The sequence below is a fragment of the Mobula hypostoma genome, chromosome 2, assembly GCF_963921235.1.
Source record: "Mobula hypostoma chromosome 2, sMobHyp1.1, whole genome shotgun sequence".
Taxonomy (NCBI): domain Eukaryota; kingdom Metazoa; phylum Chordata; class Chondrichthyes; order Myliobatiformes; family Myliobatidae; genus Mobula; species Mobula hypostoma.
In genome coordinates, this window is record NC_086098.1 from 108,375,970 (window position 1) to 108,398,792 (window position 22,823).

The 22,823-nt window shown below is 39.6% G+C and overlaps 1 protein-coding gene across 1 annotated transcript in view; it reads left to right on the top strand.

Annotated features, from left to right (window-relative positions):
- The window catches only part of orc3 (origin recognition complex, subunit 3), a 91,495-nt gene that overhangs the window by 39,499 nt on the left and 29,173 nt on the right, over positions 1–22,823 (top strand). The window contains exons 12-18 of the mRNA XM_063040360.1: positions 1,171–1,287; positions 3,469–3,548; positions 5,005–5,138; positions 6,070–6,164; positions 9,493–9,590; positions 14,504–14,645; positions 18,094–18,210. Of these exons, the coding sequence (XP_062896430.1) occupies positions 1,171–1,287; positions 3,469–3,548; positions 5,005–5,138; positions 6,070–6,164; positions 9,493–9,590; positions 14,504–14,645; positions 18,094–18,210 (783 nt within the window). The remainder of the gene's footprint in view (positions 1–1,170; positions 1,288–3,468; positions 3,549–5,004; positions 5,139–6,069; positions 6,165–9,492; positions 9,591–14,503; positions 14,646–18,093; positions 18,211–22,823) is intronic.

A 22,823-nucleotide genomic window follows, 5' to 3' on the forward strand; every position in this document is an offset into this window, starting at 1 on the left:
GGAGATGCTGCATTTAATTCCCTCATCTAAGTCATTAATATATATTGTGAACAACTGAGGTCCCAGCACTGAGCCTTGCGGTACACCACTACTCACTGCCTGCCATTCTGTAAAGGTCCCGTTTATTCCCACTCTTTGCTTCCTGTCTGCCAATCAATACCTTACCCCCAATACCGTGTGCTTTAAGTTTGCACACTAATCTCCTGTGTGGGACCTTGTCAAAAGCCTTTTGAAAATCCAAATATACCACATCCAGTGGTTCTCCCCATCCACTCTACTAGTTACATCCTCAAAAAATTCTATGAGATTCGTCAGACATGATTTTCCTTTCACAAATCCATGCTGACTTTGTCCGATGATTTCACCGCTTTCCAAATGTGCTGTTATCACATCTTTGATAACTGACTCTAGCAGTTTCCCCACCACCGATGTTAGGCTAACCGGTCTATAATTCCCCGGTTTCTCTCTCCCTCCTTTTTTAAAAAGTGGGGTTACATTAGCCACCCTCCAATCCTCAGGAATTAGTCCAGAATCTAAAGAATTCTGAAAAATTATCACTAATGCATCCTCTATTTCTTGGGCTACTTCCTTAAGCACTCTGGGATGCAGACCATCTGGCCCTGGGGATTTATCTGCCTTTAATCCCTTCAATTTACCTAACACCACTTCCCTACTAACATGTATTTCCCTCAGTTCCTCCATCTCAGTAGACCCTCGGTCCCCTACTATTTCCGGAAGATTATTTATGTCGGAGGTAGGTAAGTTGCGGAGGTAGGAATTAAAGATTAAAGAAAATTTGGATAGATTGAGATACTATTTTTATGGTAAATGTAGAGTGGTGGGGTTGGCTTAGGGTTGCTTTGCTAAAGATTGGCATAGACATGGATTGAAGGACTTGGTTTGTGGTTTGAATTGTTGCAGTTTTTGGTTAATGAAGTTTATAACCAGCACAAAGTTTTTATTTATCTCTAATGAAAATCTGCCATATCAACTAATTTTTTTGAGAAAATTATGAACTTTTATTCCTTAACTTGCAAAACGAGATGGTGTTAGATATTGGTCCAATACCAGTGGATGTTTCTGGCTGAATCACTTTAGGCATCATTAGAATTATGTTGAGTACTAGATGATTTTCAATTCATTTATACATTTGTCTATTAAATTTTACAGATTGCTGTAGAAGCACTGTTGACAAGCCTTCACAATTACCATAAGAATTACTTCCCGGTCCTGAAATGCTTGCACATTTTTACATCGTCGCTTCCAAGATATCCTTTGGGTAAACAGGTGTGTGTTTGCTTTTGAAATATCTAATATGCTTAACTACAAATGAATTGTTTTACTTTTCTGAACATTAACAATATGCTTATAAAGCATTTTATTGAAGATGTTGAAGGCAGATTGGATGAGGTGAAGAATTTGACTCTAGTTAGTTTATTGCACTTGTTCTCACAAAAGAAACCATCTGTTTTGTCCTATATTTTATAATAACCATAAGGTAAAAGAGGAATATCAGGATATTACTGGCTATGTAAGAGCGAAACAGTTCTTGGCAGTTGTGGCAGGAAGACAGAAAACCCTGTAATCACTTGCTGGTTGATATGACTTCCAGTCAGGCAGGTGTTGAAATGTTCCACCTGCTTACAAGAGGAAAAAAATTAAATCATTACCACATCTGTGTTTAGTTTCAAAAGGAATGCACTTCACCCTCTAGTTTGAATCATTGAGCAATAGTTTTCGATAATTAAGTCTGTAAATCTTGCCTATACAAGTAGGCAATCTGCACTGCTTATTCAGTCCTCGGTGTTGTTGGAAGGGCCGGCATTTATTCCCATGCTTAATTGCCCTTGAGAAGGTAGAAATGAGCTGCCACTTTAAATAGAACACTGTAGAATAGGGAGTTCTTGGATTTAGACCTTGCAATGATGAAGAACAATGGTTTATTTCTGAATCAGAAATAAATCTGAGTATGAGGTGCTTTCAGAACTGCCTGGACAAGTAACTACAGCACATTTTTTGGTAGTTTGCTCTACAGTTACTGTTTGCCAGTGGTAAGCTGAATGAACATTTAACTTGACTTGCACAATCCAAGACGAAGCGGTCAGCTTGGGGTTCGATCGAGGAGAGTGCCCCTTTGAATTCCTGCAGTGATGTCCTAGGATTGGGAGGATTGGCATGCAAGAACCATAACCATCTTTTTTTGTAAACTGTGGCTCCTATACTTGGAGTGTTGTTTCTCTTGATGTCCATTGACTTTAATTTTACTAGGACTCCCCAGTGTTACACTTGGTCAAAATCTGCTTTCACGTCTAGACGAGTCAGTCCCACTTTATTGTGGTATTTAGTTCTTTGGTACGTGCTTGGACCAAAGTTCCGATGATGTGTGGAGCATACTGGTCCTTGCAGAAGCCAAACTCAGCATCAGTAAGCAGTTTGTTGATGAGCCCTGTCAATGAAGCCTTTTATTACTTTACTCATGTTTAAAAAATGGTCTGGGCAATTAACTGAATTGGTTTTGTCCTGTTTTTTATGAACAGGATATATATGGACATTTTCTCCGTTGTTGAGTAGATAGATTTACAAATTATGTTGAGTATTATAAGCAGTTAATGCAAAAGAATAAATGGAGGATTTGAGATGTTGTTCAGTGTGACTTCTATTCATTGTGTAAAAGAGAGTCTAACGTTTGAAAGTCATATGTACATTTTATATTGTATCCTGGAATAAAAATTGAATGCAGCAATGTTATATGCATGTTGGAAAGTCAATTGGTCAAGACAACTAAGGATCTTGTTTTTATTTTGAAAATAAATTTGCATGTACTCTATAAATGGAGTTGTATTGAGATCCTGGTTGTAATGACTCATAGATTATGTAAGGAAAGTTTGTAGTTATTAAAGGAGTCGAGATATATATCCAGTCTGTCAAGTCATAGCTAAGAAATTTCTTTCATTCTGGATCTTAGTGCAAATCATTTCCTGGAAGTATGTGGAATTTGTAGAGATCTTATTTTCAGAGCTGTCTTTATTTCTGTTGTTATTGATAGAGGCACTTTGATCATTCTGGGGAAGTGTGAACTGTAGACCTCGATATTCTTTGATTGGTGTTTGCAGAAACCCAGGTATCCAGTTGGGTACTTGATATTTTCTGCACCAGAAGTGTGTCCCCTACTCTGTTGATGGAGGCTGCAATGTGGACTCAACAACCTAAAAGTGAGGCATAGTTAACAATTTTTCCTAGAGAGCAGAGCATAATTGGAAGCATGGCCACATCAGAATTTTCAGTGAAATTGATGTTAAGGATGTAACAAACAGTCCTGGATTAAGAGTTGCCTGACGCTTTGTGGAGCTAATTTTATTCAGAATACTGTGATTTTGTTTAGTAGAAAAAAACGATTAGATTTTAACTTCCTTTTTACATGGATCTTTGAATATGCCTGGAATTTATTCATGACTTGTGATCCCACAGATCAGAGAACTCTACATCACCTGCTTAGAGTCAAACGTATGGGAAAATGAAGAGTACACTGCTGCTTTCCAACTGTTCAGGTAAATATATAGAAAGTAATATGTGACTCAGCTGTTCTAGCCTAAGAGTCTTGTAATGATGTAGTACTTAAAACTACAGCACTTCCTACTTTTGTATGTCATAACTTTATTGATTCACAATTTTGGTTGTTTAGCTCTTCACTGCGTATGGAATGTACACATTCCATATAAGAAACAAATCGTACAGCTCAATTGGTCCATATGCGATTCACCACTCCAAGCCTAACATGGATCGGCATAACATGCTTCTTACCCATCCATTTCAAGGCTTTAATCATCTTCTGCTTAAATGCTTAATTAATTCAGTCTCCTTAAAAGAATAACTCCACAGCATCACTTTGGTAAATTTCTGATTGTAGATCCTCCAACTTCAACTATTTTATTTGCAAAATGATTTTATATTTAGTAGAACTCCCTTTGAGATTCTAATTCCATATCATTTTATTGCTTACCTTCCACATCTGTTTAATAGTATTCTGGATGGTGAATTAATTTTAATAGGGTCATAGAGCACTGCAGCTCAGAAACAGGGCTTCAGCCAATCTAGTCCATGCTGAATTATTATGTTGCCTGGTCCCATCAACCCATACCCCTCCCATCAATGTTCTTATCCAAACTTCTCTTAAATGTTGAAATCGAACTGCGTCCATCACTTCTGCTGGCAGCTTATTCCATTCTCTCGCTACTCTCGGTTCCTCTTAAACATTTCATCTTTCACCCTTAACCCATGACCTCTAGCTCTTTAATTTTAATTTTTAAATATTTTCACAATGTTTGATGATTTGGTACAGGAACTGCTAGTAGGGACTGGGTACAGTAGTGAGATGGATTTTTACATTTTGTGAAATTCACTCGTTGAGGCATTGAACTTGAATGAGGCAGTTTGATGCATCTTCTGCGGAAAGCCAATGAGGTTGGCAGCAACTTCCAGGGTTAATTTCACCCTGTTCAGCATCAATGCAGCTGCAGCATTTCTTTTCCATTTCTTTCTTTTAATTGGAAGAGGTCATTGTGCCAATTGAGTCAAAACTGGCTCTCCCCTACTTATTTCACTGTAGTTTGTGCCCTCCCATATGCCCATCAACTTCAACTTAATTTTTCTACTGTCCATCTACACTGAGGTAATTTATAATAGTCAAACAGCCTACCAGCATGGCTTTGAGATGTAGGAGTAAATCAGAGCACCTGGTCAACAACAAACCCAGCTGGCTGTAGCTGTAGGCAGGAACACCTCCTGCTGCGCCCCACTATGCTACCTGAATCAATTGTTACATGAAATTTCCATATTGTAATTTTGGTAATGATGTTGCGAAGACACTAACACATGAAGCATGGAACTTCTACAGTCTGCAAATGGGAAAGAGCATGTCAGATTAACCATTGCCTGCTCCAACATATGATGGGAGAAGATGTGTATTGAATTTGTGTAGTGATTAAATAATTTGATATGTTGCAGAATGATGGCCAAAGATGAGCTTGTACATCTGCTTCAAAAATGCTTAGAAGTGTTGCAGTCTTCTGAGCACAAATCCCTCACTCATTCCATAGAAACACTGGAAGATTTCCTTGCAAAGTTTCAGAAACTGGATGGTATGTGTTGAGCAATGTAATCAGTGGTAATGGGCCAGACCAAGATCTATTTTGTGAAAATGCGATTTCCATATTATTATTGCAATAGAAACATGATAGCTATTTAACACTACCTCCAATCTTCTATTAAAAAGAATTTAATAGAATTAAATTCTCAGAGGGTGGTCACTTAATCTCTCATGTTGTGCTGGCTCTTTGTGATAGATTCATATCCCTGTTCTTTCCCTACAGCATTGTATATATTTCCATTTTTCTACAGGTAATTATCTTTTTGAAAGCTATAGTCATTATGCCTGCTATAATTCAAGTAAATTTTCTGTGTTCTCCCAAAATTCATGACATCCTTCCTAAGATGTAGGGTCCAGAATTGGGCATTATTTCAAATAAACAGTGATGTAGAATGATTAATCAAAACACCTTTAAATTTCATTTCTGGAATAATGATCTTCTTGTAGCACCTTTGAACATATTGTTAATTCATGTCACTCTGCTCCTGAATTTTTCTTATTCTACCATTCAGTTTTTATTGCCTTTTCTCATTCCTCCTTAAAAAAATTGCTCATTTCTGTACCATGAATCTTGTTTCCTGTAAGTCTGGCCATTTTTTTTCCAAACTGTTTTATTGAACTTCTCGGCATAAATTCTGTAGATAATTATTACTGAGGAAACTACATGGAATAATCATCATTTGCTTCACAGAATCTTAAAATGAATGTAAGCTATTATTCCAATAATTTATTATATGTATAACTAGTACATCACAAGATACATTTTTGTGTAATCTCATGAAGATGTTGATACTGGAGAGGGGGAGCTTGTTTTCGCATCTGGCACTCAGTGCTGAGCATTCTCAGATCTGAGAGAACTTGGGCTTTCTTCAGGAGAAAGATTACAGCTTGCAATAGTTATTTTTTAAATTAATTTTACATAGAAGTTCCTGTGGAAGATATTGAAGAAGGTGAAGAACCCAAAGCAAGATCGCAGAAATCGCTACAGAAAAAGACTGATCTCTATCAGCTTCAAAAGGTTTAACTTTTAGTTGATATGTTGCCTTCTTTCCTGTAAATTCCCTATCTTCATGTTTTGAAAAACAGATTAGAAAGCAAACTATTAATTGGCAATGGTTGAAATGCTTGTAGCCAATTTCACTGTAACAGTGGGCACCAGGGTAGTGTTAGTACAACACTGTTACAGCTCAGGCTGTACCAGAGTTCTGAGTTCAGTTCTGGTACTGTTCTAGAAGGAGTCTGTCACTTCCTCCCACAGCTCCAGGATGTGCTTGGTAGGTTAATTGGTCATTGTAAATTGTTCCATGGTTAGCTTGGGGTTAATCGGGGTTGTGGCTTTGCTGGGGTGGAGTGGCTCAAAGGGCTGGAAGGCCTACTCTGCACAGTATTGCTAAATAAATGTAGTTTTTGAGAGCTTCCTTTGCAAAATGAGGCAAGGCAAATCACCGAAATTTGGGGGAGCATTTTGGTAATAGTGACCATATTTCTTGTAGTTTTAACGTAGTTATGGAAAGAAATGGGGCTGGTTGAAAAGTTGAAGTCTTGTATTGGAGTAAAGCTAATTTTGATGGTATTAGGGAAGCAATTTATAAAGGTCAATTGGGAGAAGCTGTTCACAAGTAAAGGGAACGGAAGTAGTTTGCTTTCAAATTACTGGGTCAACATGTTCCTGTTAGAGTGAAGGGTAAGGCTGGCAGGATTAGTAAACCTTGGTGGATGAGGTATATTGAGTCTGGTCAAGAGAAAGAAGGCATATATCAGGTATTGGTAACTAGGATTAAGCGAGTCCCTTGAAGACTACGAGGAATGTAGGAGAACACTTTAAAAATAATTAAATAAATAAATCAGGACATGAGATATCCCTGGCAGATAAGGTAAAGGAGAATCCTAAGAGAATTTATAAATATATTAAGAGCAAATGGCTAAATGGGGAAAGAATAGGTCCTCTTAAGGATTCTTAAGGTTGTCTACATATGGACTCACAGCAGATGGGTGAGGTCATAAATGAATACTTCTCAACAGTAAATGCAGACAAGAAGGTAGTGAATCCAGTGAAAAGAACAGTGACGTTCTGAAAAACTTCAATAATGTGTAACGAGAAGACATTGCTGGGTCTCTGGTATTGATTCTTGTATATTCCTTAGCCAATGAGTAAAGTATTGAAAAACTGACCAGTGAGCCTAGCATCAGTGGTGGTTAAGTAATTGGAGGGGATTCGGAGAGACAGGATATATCTGCATTTAGAAAGGCAAAAACTAATTAGGGATAGTCTGCATAGTTTTGTGCATGGGAAATTGTGTCTCAAATCTAATTGTTTTTTTTTGAAGGGGTTATTAAGATAATTGCCAAGGTTAGGATGATAATGTCTAAGTGGATTTAAGCCTGTCTCTTGACATGGTCCTGCATGGTAAGCTAGTCCAGAGAGTGGGATCACATGAAATCCAGGGTAATCGAACCATTTAGATACAAAATTGTCTTGTTGTAAGGAATAAGAAGGTGTAATGGAAGGTTGCTTTTCCAGTTGAGGCCTGTGACCAGTAATGAGCTGCAGGGATCGGTGCTGAACCCCTCAATGTTTGTCACATGTATTGATGATCTTATGAGAATATGGGTGGCAAGATTGAAGGTTGTCTAAGGTTGGAACAGTATATAATTCAACTGGTAAAGTGGAATGGCATATGAAGAAATGGCAGATCAAATTTAATGCAGACAAACAGAAAGTGATCCATTTTGGGAAGTCAAACTAAGGTAGAACTTGCTCAGTAAATGACAGGGTCCTAAAGTACTGTTGAACAGCAGAGAAACTTGGAGGTACAAGTACTTAGTTCTCTGAAAGTGACAAGGCAGGTAGACAGGCAGGTGAAGAAGACATCTGATAGTAATATTTTGCTGCTTTCCTGTTCCTTTGGGTTCAGACATACTGTAGGATTTTCATTCTCTTTCATGTAATCACAATCCCCTTAGGGTTTTATTGTCCAACCTGCCCACATTTTTGTTGTTCTTCTTTTTTTCACTGCGTACACCACCAATCAGGAGATCCCACAGATCAACCAGGTCAGCAGTCTAAATGATCATTTTGAAAACTATGTACAAGAGAAAATCTGCAGCTGCTGGAAATCCAAGCAACACACACAAAATGCTGGAGGAACTCAGCAGGGCAGGCACAATCTATGGAAAAGAGTACAGTCAACTTTTTGGGCTGAGACCCTTAAGCAGGACTGGAGAAAAAAAGCTGAGGAATAGATTTAAAATGTGGGGGAAGGAGAGAGAGAAACAGTGATGGGTGAAACCGAGAGAGGGAAAGATGAAGAAATAGCTGGGAAGTTGATTGGTGAAAGATACAGGACTGGAGAAGGGGGAGTCTGATAGGTGGGGATAGAAGGCTGTGGAAGAAAGAAGAGGGGGAGGCGCACCTGAGGGAGGCGATGGGTAGGCAAGGCGATAAGGTGAGAGAAGGAAAAGGGCTGGGGTCTGTGAGGGAGAGGGCAGGGGGCCATTGCCAGAATTTTGAGAAATTCATGTTCAAGCTTGGAGGCTGTCCAGATGGAATACAAGGTGTTGTTCCTACAGCCTGAGTGTGGCCTCATCACAACAGTAGAGGAGGCTATGGATTGACATATCGGAATAGAAAGTGGAATTAAAATGGGTGGCTACCTGGACACCCTGCTTCTTCAGGCGGAAGGAGTGTAGGTGCTCGGTGAAACCATCTCCCAATCTACGTCGGGTCTCACCGATATACAAGAGGCCACACCCAGGAGCACTGGACACAATATATGACCCCAACAGACTCACAAGGGAAGTGTAGCTTTGCCTGGAAGGACTTTTTGGGGCCCTGAATGGTAATGAGGGAGGAAGTGTAGGGGCAAGTGTAGCGCTTGTTCTACTTGCAAGGATGAGTGCCAGGAGGGAAATCAGTGGGGAGGGATGAGTGGACAAGGGAGTCGTGTAGGAGTGATCCCTGTGGAGAGCAGAAAGGGCGGTGGGGGGGTGGTGAGGGAAAGATGTGCCTGATGTTAGGATCCTGTTGAAGATGTGGAGAGTTAGGTGTAGTGATCTTAAATTTGAATGAATGAAAATGTAAATTTTGTATGGTTGATGGTAACTGTATTTTAATGTTCAAGCAAGGAAAATGTATTTCATAAACTGTGTATGCTAAAAATCTCAAACCACTAATCAAGTAAGCCTTTGAAGTTTTGTTTTAATTGGGAAAGCTGTTTAACCATTTTAAAACCAAAATATGCAAGTATCATATTTATAACAGATTTCCCATCACTTTCAGTGCCTTGTTAGTGAGCAATTGCTGTAGCAAAGATAGTGTTTGAAAATTACAGCTTTGGATTTTGCAGACTTTATTGGAAATGAAGGAATTAAGAAGATCCAAGAAACCAAGCAAGTTTGAGGTTTTGCGAATGGATGTCCTTGAATTTATGGACAAACTTGTAAGGTGAGTTAATGGGATAGTTGGTGAGAACAATTGCAGTGACATTTTTAATATGAAGATGCACTTTCTTGAGTGCCTGTTAGGTGTTCCTAAAACATGCCCTATGAGGAAGAAGCAGTTATTATTTTCTCTTAGCACACACAAGCCCTTCCCCATCACTTGCCTTGAATTGAGTCTAGCATTTATAAAGCAGCAGCATCTAAGACTTGTGAGTCTTCAGGTCTGAGGGAAGAGGGTTGTTAAGGTCATTTTGAACAAGTCAAGTCAACAAAGGTTCAGGGACAGGCTACTGAATCTTTCTGTTGCCTGTATTTTCACTCTCTCATCTCTTTATTGTTCAACAAAGAGTTTTTTTTTCCACTGTGGGCCAAATAGCCTGTTCCTGTGTTGCACTGAAATATTTAAATATATCTCTTTAAATTGTTGTCGATCCAAGATTCCAGGCGATTAGATAGCCCTGGGAATTTTTGTTCTTCTCCTTTCTCATATCCTGGTGTCTCTCCTCCAGTCAAAATAATTTGTTGACTTCATGCGGTATTAAAAGCCCTGTAAAGCAGCTGTCTCTTAACAAGCTTTGTTTGTAATGTAGTCCACCATCTCAAATCTCTCTTTGCATCTTGAATTTACATACGATGCCTATTACAATTGTTCTGCTCACCTTTTAAACCTTCAATATACTTCTACAGTCAGCGTTCAGAAACATCTAAAAGTTCCAATGTCATACAAATTTATCATTATTTTTAATATTTGTACTTTGCCTTATTAAAATACAAATACCATTAGACGTTTAAATGGTGTTTTCCATTTAGGGAGTATGTATTTTGATCAACAATTGTTAGCTTTTTGTTCAGTGAAAGATACAGGACTTTATTTTTCCTTTGGAACAATTAATTTCACACTTGGGTAAAGTGCTCAGCTGTCTGTTTGTTCTGCTCGTATGTCTTCGTCTTCCTCAAGTGTTTTTGAACCACAGCCCTGCTCCGCCCATGTTTTTCGTATCAACATCGGGTGTTAAGATTGTTACTAATGCTAATATTTTGGGACTGTCAGTTCAACCCCAATTCCAGTCTGCCAAAAATACTTCCAATTTTTCTTCCTTCCTTAAACCTAACTTTTTTTACTCTACCAAATCACGTGGAAAGACACCTTATGAATGTTTTATGAAAATCTTTGTGCATCCATGTGCCCGGTAGACTGGATGTGACCTTGTAGCTAAAAAAAAATCAAAACACACATTTTCTAACCTGTCCTTTTTCAAACTTAACTGTAGTTTCCCTTAGTTTCAAAATAAATTTATTTTACAACTCTTAACTAGAAAAAAAGCAATCAATTTGGAAATAAAACCAAAGTATAATATTGAATAAAAGAAGTGAAAAGTAGAATCTGAAGTATACAGGGGTGGCCGTGGGGGAAGACTTCAATCTAGTGTGGGATGTTGCTAACATCTACTCATCATCTGCTATGAAGAAATTCTTGTTTCTGCTTGCCTCTGTTTGTTTAGTTAGATCAGCTGCCCTTTTTCATGTCACCCATCACTGGTTGTTCATTACTTCACTAAACCTGACTAAATCTCTGTTTGCTTTTAAGACTGTTCTGTTGATTAATTTATCTGTTGCTAAGCAGTGATATGAAAACTCCCAATGATGTTTGAAGAATCCACAATGATATAATCACATAACTATCTAATTTTAGTCAGCCTGTACTGTTGTGATGTCTGGAGACAGTGGACCACCAATGCAAACCAGACCCCCGTTTCAATTTTGATTCTAATTCAATACAAGAAGAGCCACATTTTTTTTAACTTTTAATTAGGTTTGCTGAATGAAGTGAAGAACTGAGCAGTGAGGGGAGAGTTGTAATTCCTTGTTATCGTATCACCTCTTTTGAAGAGTGTTAAAGTAAAATACTGCAAAAATGGGTCATTCAATTCAGCAAGGTGTCCCATCTCCTGCAAAGCACATTCACAGCAAATGAAAGTGCTTATCGCTGTCAACTTTGGTAAAAATGGTTAGTGTACAGGCTTCGGTCCAGAAGTTGTATGTTTCTTAAGTTCTTTTCTCTTTTTACTTTCCTCCCATCCAGTAGGCGCTACAGGAGCCTCCGCTCCCGCGCCAGCAGGCACAAGAAGAGCTTCTTCCCTGAGGCTGTGACCCTGCTGAACCTCACATCACAGCGCTAAGCAGTATTGCATCCATATTGTACTGTCTCAGTACTTTTATATTTGTGTGCTGTAGCACTTACTTTGTAAATAACACTATTCTTTGCATTTCTGGTCAGATGCTAACTGCATTTCATTGGCTTTGTATCTGTACTCGGCACAATGACAATAAAGTTGAATCTAATCTAATCTAATTAGTAGAAATAGGGGAATTCCAGTATTTCCTGATGCAGTAGACTAGAAAATAAATTAGAAGAGAACCTTTTCTACTTATTTGGTACATTTGAGTTAAATTTTGGGCATATTTCAAAGATATTAAAATTGCATTTCCTGTTGAAGACTGGCCCATCAGGAATTTGGCAGGTCTTGTTCCATCTTGATTCTTCCTAATGATATTTTCTGGCCAGATTTTGCATGTGATAATGACATCAATATGTCCAGTGGCAAATAATTGCATACCAAAGGAAAATGGATCAAGAGACCACATCTTATAAGCTTCGTTTTGGAGTTCACATTTCAAAAAGAAGTAGTGGCTGAAAATAGTCAGCCGTATGCAATTTTAAAATGTACTGGAGGGTATAGAGAGGTGTGGCTTAACTGTGAGGGTGACCCATTTCTCATGGTATTGACCTTAGTACTATATGTAGTGACATTAGTGGCCACGTACTGGCCTAAGTTTGGCATTGTGCTATATGTACAGCAGGTGTATCGGGTATGAGGGGCATGCTATTTATAAGCAGAGTGACTACTTTCCAAAATGGGTTGTTGACTCTTACTTCTTTGAGACGATTTGGTTCTACGTTGCATTACTGAAATGAGAATCTATTATTAGTGAAAGGTTGACCTTAAGTGAATGGCAAATGCATTGGTTAAATCAATATCTTATGGTTTCATCTTTTGAGATTTACTCTAATTTTGTGTTATCTCAGACTTGGGCAGATTTTTAGAAAAGAGCTTTAGCTCTTAATGGTTTGCGAACGGTTCGTATTGTGAACGCAGGGATCAGTTTCCCTTTAAAAAATATTTCTCTGAATCACTTGTGAGATCAATGTATGCATCTTCTTGCAGGCTGCCCCAAAACAAAGAAACATAATGGAATTCATGAAAAACCCTACACCATCAAGACAGTCATTATTCCAGTGTGCGCAAAAGAAAGAACAAATCATGCAAACAATTATATTTTTAAAAAAGGCAAACAATCCACAGGTCATGAACCTCAGAGTCCCTGAAAATAAGTCCACAACCACAGAGCTAGTTCAGTGCTGCAGCCAGTTCAGGGGCCCGATGCTGCAGCTGCGGAGCCAGGGACCGTGCTGAAGCAAGTGTCATTCGTTACAGGTCGCAGCCATTGTGCTAGGTTCAGTGGTGAAGTGAATACCAAAGACTGCAGGCCACGCTGCAGAGGGAGTTCAGTGCTCAGGCAACCAAAGCCACTCATAGTAATGAGCTGAACATTGATTCGTCCACTGCTCTCACCCTCGACATCTTAATCCTTTTAATCTGGCTCGGTGCTTAACTCGGGGCAAACATTAGCTCATTATACTTTATACTTTACTTTATTGTCGCCAAACAATTGATACTAGACATACGATCATCACAGCGATACTTGATTCTGTGCTTCCCACTCCCTAGATTACAAATCGATAGTAAATATTAAAAATTTAAATTATAAATCATAAATAGAAAATAGAAAAATGGAAAGTAAGGTAGTGCAAAAAAACCGAGAGGCAGGTCTGGATATTTGGAGGGTACGGCCCAGATCCGGGTCGGAATCCGTTCAGCAGTCTTATCACGGTTGGAAAGAAGCTGTTCCCAAATCTGGCTGTACGAGTCTTCAGGCTCCTGAGCCTTCTCCCAGAGGGAAGAGGGACGAAAAGTGTGCTGACGGGGTGGGTCATGTCCTTGATTATCCTGGCTGCTCTCAGACCCAGATCTGGTCTAAGTCCGCTCCAGCAATGGCCGCCAATACCGTGCCTACATTCACGAAAGTCCAATTTCCGAATATTTCAGCTTACCACAAAAATACCAGGTTATACAGAAGGTTCAAAAGCACACTTCCCAGCAGGCTGCAGATTTCAGTGACTGTAGGTCCCAAAAGGTATATCTGATGGTTAGTAGTTTTGTTTGCCACCTACAAAGTGAGGCTGTGTCTTACCAGCACCATCTTCACCAAAGAGGGGAGATAGCCAGTATAGGAAGGAGGGAAGACGGGGTTGAAGCAAGAGGAGAGTGAGAATGTTGTCAGAACTAGAAGGTGATGGATGGAAGTGACAACAGGTTGAAGATTAGAATCTAATTAGAGAGGACATGGAACCATGGAATAACGAGGAGGTGAGGAAGGAAACTAATCCTGAAATGTTGACTGTTTATTTCTCTCCCTGGATGCTACCAGACCTACTGAGTTCCTCAAACTTTTTGTGTGTTCCTCCAGATTTCCAGTTTCTGAAGTTTCTTGTGTCTGTATTGTACTTGACAACTTTTTACTGTTCCAAGTGCAGAGACACACAGAAGGAGCTGTGTGAGTGTTCATGTGTTGCTGTAGTCAGTATATAACCATTTGTTGAGTGGAACAGAAACTAGCTAACAGACTAAGAGCACTTGGTCTGGACATTAGATGTAAAAAAAAATCAAATTGTATTCTGTTTTCAATTGAATTATTCCTCATTGTCCTCAATTATGCAAAACCTGGGAATGATTTGATCTGTTACTGGTGAAAGGACATGATAATACCTTTTTTTTTTCCTGGTTCTTCTTGCAGGCAATACCTTTTGCTACCGGAAACTCAGGCGCTCCACGAAGTTGTCTATTTCAAAGCCGCTAGCACGCTTCGAAGACACTTGAATGCAGCTCCACGTGCTGCCTTGCAGATAGCTTTAAGTAATCCATATCACTATTTAAAGGTAATAGACTATGACAACTTTACCAGGATAATTTCCTTTGGTTCTGATAAATCCAACTAGATGATTCTCATTTGCACCCCATTTAAATTGAAAGGCTTAGATAGAGTGGATGTGGAGAGGATGTTTCCAAAAGTGGGAGATTCTTAAGACCAGAGGGCACAGCCTCAAAGTAGAAGGGCGTCCCTCTAGAACAGAAATGAGGAGGAATTGCTTTAGCAAGCATGTTGGGAATCTGTAGAATTCATTACCATAGAATGCTGTAGAGACCAAGTCACTGCGTATATTTAAAGCAGAGGTAGATAGGTTCTTGATTAGTCAGGGCATCAAAGGTTAATGGGAGAAAGCAGAAGAACGGGGTTGAGAGGGATAATAAATCAGCCACGATTGAATGACGGAGCAGAGTCAATGAGCCAAACGGCCTAATTCTGCGCCTAAGACTATCTGGGTGCCACAGTAGCGTAGTGGTTAATATGGCGGAATTACAGCTTGAGGTGTTGGAGTTCAATCCCAGCATCCTCGGTAAGGTGTCTCTATGTCCTTCACATGGAATACATGAGTTTTCTCGGTGTGCTGCAGTTTCCTCCCTCAGTTCAAAGGCATACCAGGTATGTTAATTGGTCTTTGTAAATTGTTAAGGTAAATCAGGGTTGTCATGGGTTGCTGGGTGACGCAGCTCGAAGGGCCAAAAGGGCCTATTCCATGCTGTATTTCTGACTAAATAACAGTTATTGTGTGTGTTGCAACGCAGTTACAGTTATAGTTAGTTTACAATATTTGCTGCACTGAGAAGCATCCTGGCTTAGATTTTCTGTTGCTGTTTCCTGAAAATGAAAGAGAATGTGAAAGGAATGAAAGGTGCAAATGCATTGAAGGCTGAAAGAGATGTGTCCTCAAGAGGAAGTTTGTAGAGCACTCTTAACGGAGAGCCGTGTGAGGTTAATAAAAATACGAGCTAAACATGAAAATGAATGTAGCATTTATTAGCTGAAGAACGGTGGGAGGTGGCTGTGATTAAACATCAATGCCAGAATAGACCTGATGGGCTTAGTGGATTTAATGTGTTATTTGTTTGCAGTTTATTGTCAACTGACTGTAATATGTACATTCAAATGAAACAGCGTTCTCCTGGACAATAGTGCACCCGCAAAATATGTATCTCACACAGCATGAGAAACAAAACATTACCATAAATACTCTTAAGTTAATAAAAAATAATTCAAAATGCAGGTAGTGCACAGCACAGGTAAACAGTACGGTAAAAAACTCACTGTCCTCATGATGAGACCCCAGTAGTGGCAGGATATTCTTTAGTCTCAGCCTGAGGTAAGAAGCTGTTGCCCAGTCTGACGGTCCTACTTTTGAGGATCCTGTACCACCTCCCTGACAGTAGTTAGAGATTGTGGGATGGGTGGTAGGGATCGTCAACAATACTTCGAGCCCTCTGTATACAAGCCTACCTTGCCATGAGGTGCTTTATACCCCTTCCTTCCTAAATAAGTTCAAAGTAGCCCACTTGCTAAGGACAGCTGCTTCAGTAGTGCCATTTTCCACAAGAAATACTTATTTCAGTTTTAAAGACAAATCTTCCACCCACTCTTTGTAATGATATTTAGCATAAAGAGGAAGGGGAAAAAATACCACTTTTGATCAGAGTACCACATGGAACTGTCATTAGTGAAGTGTTCCTAAGTATGAGTCAATAAGTGAAGACTGGCCTTTGAAAAGTAATGAATTAAAACTTGTATCTCGGGCTAAAAGTTAAACAAGTCCTTTAGTTGAAACAAGCATGCAGATATTGCAGTGAGCACAAAATAGGAACCAACTCACTAGGTCTGGAGATGTTGCCAAATTCAATTAAGTTACTGGAAATGTTGGAATTACTGGAAAGAATTCCATGCCTTCCAATGAGATAATCTAAATTATGATAAAAGAGACATTGTGTGGTGTAATAGGGATTTTTATTTTTTTTTTACTGATCAAGATTGGAACTACTTTGCACAAAATTAAATAGAATTTGTGTTGGATTAAGGATTTTTCTTTAAAAGAACAAGGGTATAACTCCTTGAGTAGATGCATGGTCCTAATTGAACCCACCTTTCCCCACTTCTCATGCTTGAAGAGCAGGAGAATGTGGTGTTCAGGAGGGAAAGGCTGTGACCTTAAAGTTTAAAAATGTGTAAATGAGTCTGGCATCCATTAAAGGTAGGTAGGATATAACACAAGAACTAGGAACAGGAGTAGACCATATGAACACTATTCCAGTGTTCTTGCATCTTCACACCCATACTATCCACTTATTAAGAATATTCCTTAATATCCAGAATTTGTAATAAATTAATTGATCGAGCCAAAGAGCCACAATCCTCTGAATGAAGCTTAGTCCTCATCTTAGTCCTAAATGTCCCACATTCTAAAACATTAGAATAAGGAACATTTTACTCCTCCTTAGTCAAGGAAATGTCCTTCCTCTCCAGCCTATCAAGCCCTTTAATAATATCATAACTTTCAGTGTATTTACTTCTCATTCTTCCAAACTTTAGAGAATGCTTGCAAACTCGCCTTCTCTGGATGCAATCTAGTCCCACACTCCCTCTGTGGCATGTGTTTGGGTTAGGATACCAAAACTGTACACAAAACTCCAGAAGCTGCCTCACCAAGACTATAATTGTAGTAAGGCAATTTTACTTTGTATTCTAATCCTTTTATGATGAAGGCCAACATTCAATTTCCCTTTCTGATTACTTGTTTCACCTGCATATTGGCTTTCAGTGACTTGTATACAAGAACATCAACTGCATTTTTTATATCAGATTCACCAATTATCTGTCCTTTTTGTATATAGAAAAAATACTCTTATGCTCTCCCCATTCCCAAAGACACTCAAGAAACCATACCTCTCTACTAATTTCCATGCCTGAATCACCTGTGTGTCGTAGTTAATGTACAGGTGCAGTTTAGTGCAAATTGCCAGCAATCCAGGGATACATAAATCATTCTTGTAGTCTAGACTCCATTCTTAAGAGACCAGCATTGCTCTTCTTGAGTTCAGTACCACCCTGACTTGGGGCTACTACATCACTAAGCTTTCATTCAGCAATAGTAAGAGATAATTGGGAGATTATTGGTAACACACACAAAATGCTGGAGGAACTCTGGATCTGTAGCATCTGCAAAATCTTTAGTATTTGTCAGTAATTAATAGGCCCAGAGACAGGTTCCTGCAAGTACTTGGATGGAGTAAGAGGAGGAGGACCCTGGCATTCATGGCTAGATATCCAAAGTAGACAGGGTTGCAACAATGGCTCTGTTTCAGGTAGAATGGCAGGATCTCTGCATCCACCATTTGGTTATGATGTTCATGGTCTAAATTCCCCATTCTACAAATATTTTTGAACAGTTTCTGCCACTTTTAAAAACTTTATAGTTGAATTTCATTGTTCCAACTCAGAATGAAGCCTTGAAGAGCGATGGAGGAACCATTACTAATGTCGCACCAGACATCTGTATAATCTACAAGCTTCACCTGGAGTGTGGACGATTGATCAACCTCTATGACTGGCTGCAGGTGAGTCTTTGTTTTTGTCATTTGGAAATACACCCATTTTTGTCCCATCCGTTTTTGCATTGATTCTACCATCATTGGCAAATCCTTTCATCTTCACAATCCAATATAGGGGCAGGCCATTAGTGCTGGTTGATGTGTCCAATGGTGAGACAACAATATGAGCAGACTAAACAGAGCTGCAAAACCACAGAATTTGTACTGTTAGCTAACATCTATTCTAAGGGTTTGCAGAAAGAGTTGTGAATCTTTGTAGCATGGCCACGGGAGTGGTTTTTCATTCAGAGACCGTTATTTGCTCATGCCACACCCCTGTGAGGGTAGGAATAGGATGATTTGTCAGATGAGTGCATAGCTGAGAAATTGGCAGGGGTTTAGACTTATGGATCATTGGGATCTCTTTTGGAGAACGTATGACTTGTACAAAAGGGATGGTTTACACCTGAACCGGAGGGGATCAATATCCTTGCGGGCAGGTTTGCTAGAGCTGTTTGGGAGGGTGAAAACTAATTTGGCAAGGGGATAGGAACCGGAGTGATAGGGCTGAAGATCAGGTAGTTTGTTTACAAACAGGCGATGTGTAGTGAGACTGCTGGCAAGGAGAGGCTGATGATAGGGTGAAATTGCAGTCAACAGGATGAGTTGCAATATAAAATATGGACAAAGTCAGAAAGGGTAAATACAGGACTGAAGGTGTTATATTTGAATGCACGCATTATGTGGAGTAAGGTAGGTGAATGTGTACCACAGTTACAGATTGGCATGTATGAATTTGTGGCATCACTGAATCATGGCTGAAAGAAGGTTATAGCTAAGAACTTAACATCCAAGGATACACGTTATATTGAAAAGACAGGTCGGTAGGCAGAGGGATTGGGGTGGCTCTGTTGATAAAGAATGAAATTAAATCATTAGAAAGAGGTGGCATAGGGCCAGAAGGTGCTGAATCATTGTAGATCGGACTATGGAACTGCAGAAGTAAAAAGACCCTGATGGGAGTTATATATAGACCCCCAAACAGTAGTAAAGATGTGGTCAATGTAGAAAATGCATGCCAAAAGGGCAATGTTATGATAGTCGTGGGGGATTTCAATTTGCAGGTAGATTGGGGAGATCATGTTGGTACTGGATCCCAAGAGTGGGAATTTCTAGAATACCTATGAAATGGCATTTTAGAGCAGCTAATTGTTGAGCTCACTAGGAGATCAGCTATTCTCAGTTGGGTGTTGTGCAATGAACCAGAATTGATTAGGCAGCTTAAGGCAAAAGAACTCTTAGACATAAGTGATCACAATGTGATAGAATTCACCCTGCAATTTGAGAAGGAGAAGCTAAAGTCAGATGTATCAGTGTTACAGTGGAGTAAGGAGAATTACAGAGGCATGTGAAAGGAACTGGCCAATATTGATTGGAAAAGAACACTGGCAGGGATAATGGGCTGGAATTTCTGGGAGCAGGTTGACACCATTGTGGCTGACAAGAGAAGTCAAAGTCAACATAAAAGTGTAAAAGAGAGGTGAGAGTAAATATCAGACCACTGGAAAATGATGCTATTTTGTAATGGTAGTAATGGGGGGCAAGGAACTGGAAGACGAAATGAATAAGTATTTTGCATCAGCTTTGATTGTGGAAGACACTAGCAGCATGCAGTAAGTTCGAGAGTGTCAGGGAAGAAGTATGTGAAGTTGCTGTTAGTAGGGTGAAGGTTCTTGGGAAACTGAAAGGTCTGAAGATAGATAATTCACCTGGACTAGATGGTATATACTCCAGAGTTTTGAAAGACATGGCTGAAGAGATTGTGGAGGTATTAATAATGATCTTTTAAAAATCAAATCATTTGGCATAGTTCCAGAGGAAAGGAAAATTGCAACTGTAATTCTACTCTTCAGAAAGGGAGAGACCAGTTTGACTTCAGTGGTTGGGAAGATGTTGGAGGTGATCGTTAAGTATGTGATTTTGGAGTATTTCGAGGCACATGATAAAATAGGCTGTAGTCAGCATGGTTTCACCAGGGGGAAATCTTGGTGACAAACCTGTTCGAATTCTTTAAAGAAGTAACAAGCAGGATAGATAAAGAAGAATCGGTGGATGTTGTGTACTTGGATTTTCAGAAGGCCATTAACAAGATGCCACACATGAGGCTGCTTAACAAGTTAAGAGCCCATGGTAATACGGGAAAAATAGTAGCATGGATAAAGCATTGGTTGATTGGGAGGAAGCAAAGAGTGGGAAGAAAGGGAGCCTTTTCTGGTTGGCTGTGGGTCTGTGTTGGGACCGCTTTTTACGTTATAAATCAACGACTTGGATGACGGAACTGATGGCATTGTGGCTGAGTTTTTGGATGATACAAAGATAGGTGGAGGGGCAGGTAGCATTGAGGAAGTAGAAAGGCTAAAGAAAGACTTAGATTAGGAGAATGAGCAAAGAAGTGCCAGATGGAATACGGTGTTGTGAGGTGTATGGTCATGCACTTTGTTAGAAGAACTAGAAGGGTAGACTATTCTCTAAATGGAGAGAAAATTCAAAAATCTGAGGTGCAAAGGGACTTGAGAGTCCTCATGCAGGATTCCTTGAAAGTTGAGTCAGTGGTGAGGAAGCCAAATATGGTGTTAACATTCATTTTAGAGGACTAGAATATAAAAGCAAGTCTGCAATGTTGCGGCTTTATAAAGCACTGGGGAGGCCTCACTTGGAATGTTGTGAACAGTTTTGGGCCCCTCATCTAAAAAATTATGTGCTGATATTCGAGAGGGTTCAAAAGAAGTTCATGAAAGTGATTCCAGGATGGAAAGGCTTATCATATGAGAAGCGTTTTGATGGCTCTGGGCCTCAACTCACTGAAATTCAGAAGAATGAGGGGGTGACCTAATTGAAATCTATCGAATGTTGAAAGCCCTTGATAGAGTAGATGTCCTGTGGTGGGGATGTCTAAGACCAGAGGGGACAGCCTCAGAATAGGGGTGCGTCCTTTTAAATCTGATATGAGTACGAATTTGTTTAGCCATAGAGTGGTGAACCTATGGAATTTGTTGCCACAGGTGGCTGTGGGGCTGTGATTGGGTACCTATTAGGGCAGAGATTGATAGATTCTTGATTGGTCAGGGCCTGAAGGGATACGGGGAGAATGCAAGAGATTGGGGCTGAGAGAGAAAATGGATTTGCCATGATGAAGTGGCAGAGTTGACTTGATGGGAAAAATGGCCTAATTCTGTTCCTAGATCTTTATGGTCTGTAGTGTAATTGATAGGAATTATTCCATGAAATAAGGACTAATTGATGAGGCAATGTTATTTTTATCTCAACCTGCTGTCTAGTTGTGTTTGGATCATTCACTGATGATAACAAGATGGTATTCAGTAAGTTTCTGTCAGATTTATAACTTAAAGAAGAACATAGTTTATATTTATGGGGATCCAAGAGACTAGATGCTGGAATCTGATACAACAAACAAGGTGCTGGAGGAACTCAGTGGGCCAGGCAGCATGTGTAGAGCTAATTAGATGGTAAAATGTCCTTGAAGGGAATTGCATAGATGCTGCCTGACTTGCTGAGTTCCAGCAAAATCTTGCTTGATAGCTTATATATTGTAAGATCATTGACTATAAAGAATAGATGCATTACATTGAGGGATAGCTATCATCTGCCAAATGTTATGGCAGGGGTTCCCAACCTTTTTTATGCCATGGACCCCTGCCATTAACTGAGGGGTCCTTGGACCCCAGGTTGGAAACCCATATGTTATGACGAGCTCCATGTTTGGACATCCAGTCTGGTAAAGCACACAATCGTTCCTTGAGATGCTAATGTGAGAATGGGGGGGGGGGGGGGGCTCCTCCGGCAGCTGATCTTAATGAGCACGTTGATGTGTTTCATGGTTTGGCCACGTAACACTGTCCTCATTTATCTGTAGACAAGTTGGTCTCATCACACCTGGCCTGTGCAGATTATCCATCCTCTCTGGGAACTGCAGTAGAATCACTGATGAGGTACTTGTTCCCTCCTTTAGATTCAATCCCAGTTCCTTCTGTTGGGATACTTGCATGTGTCTGCCCCATTGATGTTGACTGCTGTCTCCCAGCATGATATTAAGTGACTTAATACTTTTTTTTTTACCTTCATTAGTAGTCATATTTATCATCGCTTGTCAGCTTAAAAAAGCCATGTGTTTTTCCCCTGTTGTTGATTTCCTTAATTGGATATTAATCTCCCTTCCAGTAGATACCAATTTATTTCTCAAAAATGATGTCTAGCTGCTTGTGTGTAGTTCTGTGTTGCAAAGATAATAAGTTCCTGAGTCTGGTTTTTGGTCTGCAGTGATTGAAAGAATTCAGTATAAAATCACTGGGAAAGACGCCACATGACTTGGAAATCTGAACTGTAAAGTTAATTGAGTTCTGGGAGGGGATAACTATCCAATTCATATTTATAGTAAATATCCTGTAATCTTAACCTCAGTAATGGTTAGATAAACTCCTCTCTATCAGCGCATTATTGGGTGGCACAGGGATATCCTTTGCTCATGATACACCTTGTGTCGAACTATGATCTTGTTAAGGCTGTACTTTTAATTTCTCCTGTGCTGCTAATTCCACAGAAAAAAACTAATCCTAAAGATT